The 3349-nt window shown below is 27.1% G+C and overlaps 1 protein-coding gene across 1 annotated transcript in view; it reads right to left on the bottom strand.

The window, feature by feature from the left end:
* Nucleotides 1-3102, bottom strand: part of LOC102679985 — a 4429-nt gene extending 1327 nt beyond the window's left edge. Inside the window, exons 1-3 of the mRNA XM_006612481.2 lie at nucleotides 3064-3102; nucleotides 1567-1613; nucleotides 803-1147 (exon numbers count right to left, since the gene is read on the bottom strand). Coding sequence (XP_006612544.1) covers nucleotides 803-1147; nucleotides 1567-1613; nucleotides 3064-3075 — 404 coding nt within the window. The 5' untranslated portion in view covers nucleotides 3076-3102. The remainder of the gene's footprint in view (nucleotides 1-802; nucleotides 1148-1566; nucleotides 1614-3063) is intronic.
* Nucleotides 3103-3349: the final 247 nt, after the last annotated feature.

Here is a 3349-nt window from a genome sequence, read left to right as displayed (position 1 = left end):
AAAAAAAAAAAATTATCGTACATTAATCTTTTAATCAAATTATAAAGCAGATAATAATTCAGAATTAAATTTCATAATGTTTCTAAATGATTATCAAAAAATTATTAAAAACACAATTTTGTCGATGGAGTAGAAATATTAGTCTGATGAATTCAACAGTTGTTCTACTGGCTGCAGTAGAGTGTTATATGGATGGTCAGACAAGTAGTGTTACTCATCTTGAAAGTAATCTTTTATACGTTTTAGCATCTCCATATTAATAATTTATAATGTATTGTAATTATATTTCGACATGTATAATGCACATAAAATGCAATCTAATTGAAATATGAAATTCTCAATATAAAATACTTTCACACATTTCATAAAAAGGAAAAGTAAAAAGGAAAATATAAAGTCAAAATTAATAAGTTATAGATATGTTATAATGCATATTACAAATTTATAATAAATTAATCTTTTATCTCATATTAATTCTATTAAATAAAATAATTATAAAGAAATAAAATAATTATAAATTAAAAACTCATTCGAAACTCAAAATTTTTAAAAAATTAACAATTATTATTAAGCATAAACTTGTATTCGAAGAAAAAAAATTTTTTGATGAAATTAAAAGTATATATCATAACTTTATTTTTTATGCAAAACTTTAGATACATCATAGTAAGGAGAAGTATTTTAAATATTTCAAAACTTCACAAATTCTCTGATTTTTCAAATTTTATGAATACAAAGATCAAAATATTATCCATCTCTAAAAATAAAAAATAAAAGATAAAAAAATAACAGATATTCTCACCTCTCACGACCTAATGAGAAACTGCCTTTGATCTTATCATAAGGGATGTAACCTTTTCCAAACGAAATGGCATGGCTGATGTCCTTTCCATATGGAATACGCACGTGATTAACGTGTTCGTAGCCTTGATCGAAGTCATCTCCTCCGTGGGGGAACGGAGGGCTTCTATACATAGATTTCTTCGGGAAATAATGTGCAGGAGGGCTATGATGATACTTTTGGTAATGAACCTCGTTACCGAGGGACGATTTTCTGAAACGTGGCATCGGTGGCTGCCATGATGGTCCCAAACCACCATGGTACATGCGTCTCGTCTGTTGCGGAATCACCAGTACTACCTTGTTGCTGTGGAAATAAATAAATTTGTTGAAATATTATTAATATTATTTAATAATTATTTATTATATTATTATTTTATTATTTATATTATTATATAATTATTAATATTATTTAATAAAATAACTGTATCGAAAATTTTATGAGTATTCAGTCAATTCAGATTAAAGTTCTGCATCTTTACATCAACTTCGATTTCTATTCTCTTTTTTCTATTTTATAAGTTTCGTGTATATTATAATTTATATTTTAAATTATAATTATTATTTATATTTTCCTTTGCTGTTACATACAATAAATAAATAAACTTCGAAATGATTTAAGTTATTCGAAACGGTAACTCATTTGTAAATCGCGTTACAAAGAAAAGTTTAGAATTTGATACGGTCTGATAACGAGAATTACATTCAATTTGCAAGAATACTTACGCATAAGTGATTAGAGGCCCGCTCGTTAGCAGCAACATGCAAAAAGCCTGTAAACACGGATTAGAGATTGAATGAGATATATTTTAATAAATATGAGTATAGAATATAACATAAAATACAGTTGCAAGAAATTTTCTTCTTCTTCATGCAATGCAAAAATTTTATTGCATTTTTGGGATGAAAAAATGTGCTTGGAAATAAAAATTTCTTATGCAGCATGTAAAATACAATTTTATTTAATTTTCTTTTATCAATAAAGTTTAATAATTATAATTTTTGAATAAAGATTGTTATTTGAATAGAAACTCTCAGATGTTTGTTGCCCAATTGGTATTTGTTGCTTCTGAAAATCTGTTCGTAACAGGAAATTCCAATGTTAAGTGGAAAAATAAATAATACTTGTCGATTGTTTGATGATATGACTTTTATCGAAAATTAATTTGTTTCTCGTAATTATTTAAATTAAATTTTTCAATTTCTTTCGAGTCGATTCAATATATTATTTCAATTCAATTTTCTTCAATTTTATAACTTCATAATTCAATAATCAAACATCTAATATAATTTAAGAATTTTAAATCTTGCATCAATTCACGAAAGAAATTATAAAATGATGTTAATTGAATTACATTACTTGATCATTTAATATTAATTTCTATTGAATACGCATCTTACAATATACAATTATAAATTGCACGGATTTTTTGAATCCTTTTAGAAATATATTTAATTCTTTAAATAAAAAAATACAAACATAATATTCTCTTAGGATTAATTATACGATTATTATTTATCAAAACTCTAATAAACTTGACACGTTCGCTATAGCATTTATTACGTGTCAATTTTCATAAAAATAAATGTTTAATATCCTTTTATGATTAAAAAGAAAATTTAATTTACTTAACACAATAAAATAAACAAAACTATCAACGAATATTAAATAATTTTGCGCTCATACCTTTTTGTTTTTTATTACAATTTTATTTAAATTCTTTTCCCTACATATTGAACTCCATTATAAGTTCTTTTTTTTTTAATTCAAATCAACATTAATCATATCAAAATTCCTCGCATAAATATTCTCTAATATATTTCAAATTCTTTTCAAAGATCCAAACATTGCAGTTTCTCTTGAATCAACAACAACAACAACAATTATTAATAAAATCTGCAAGGGTTGATTGATATATAAACTTTTACAATTTATTTATACTCTAAATTGTGCGAATATTTTCTAATGAAACTCCATTTATCGAATAACTCATGTTACAAATTCTTCTTCGATAATATTCGAATCAATAATAATAATAATAATGTTTCGATACAAAATTATGGTACAAAATATCTTTTTGAATTTTCCCTCGTAATTACATTATTAATTACTCTTACACCATTACTAGGCAATGCTCGTATCAAAATCATACAAAATTAACCAAATTAAAATCCCTCCTCCAACGAATCTTCTCTCAATCAAAAACCAAACACTCCACTTACCGAATACCTCATGTTGCCAAAACTGCTTCCTCAACGCTACAACGCCTCGGCGAAGACAAATTCGTTGGAGTCGAGAGACGAAATCCCTGGCCCAGGGATTCGAGGGTAAGGTTGAGGCGGTCAAAATGGCGGCAAATGGATCGGCCGCGCTCTCAACGAAACCCGCGGCTTTGCCTCTCTGGTGTGTCTCTGGAACGGGTGCGAACAAATTGCGGGAGTCTCGTGCACGGTTGTTCTCTTTTATACAAGATAAAAAGAGCATAATCGGCGTTGGGCGAGCGCGTGC

This window comes from Apis dorsata, unplaced genomic scaffold, assembly GCF_000469605.1.
Source record: "Apis dorsata unplaced genomic scaffold, Apis dorsata 1.3 scaffold_113, whole genome shotgun sequence".
In the NCBI taxonomy this organism is placed as follows: Eukaryota; Metazoa; Arthropoda; class Insecta; order Hymenoptera; family Apidae; genus Apis; species Apis dorsata.
This window is presented reverse-complemented; position numbering and strand designations above follow the sequence as displayed.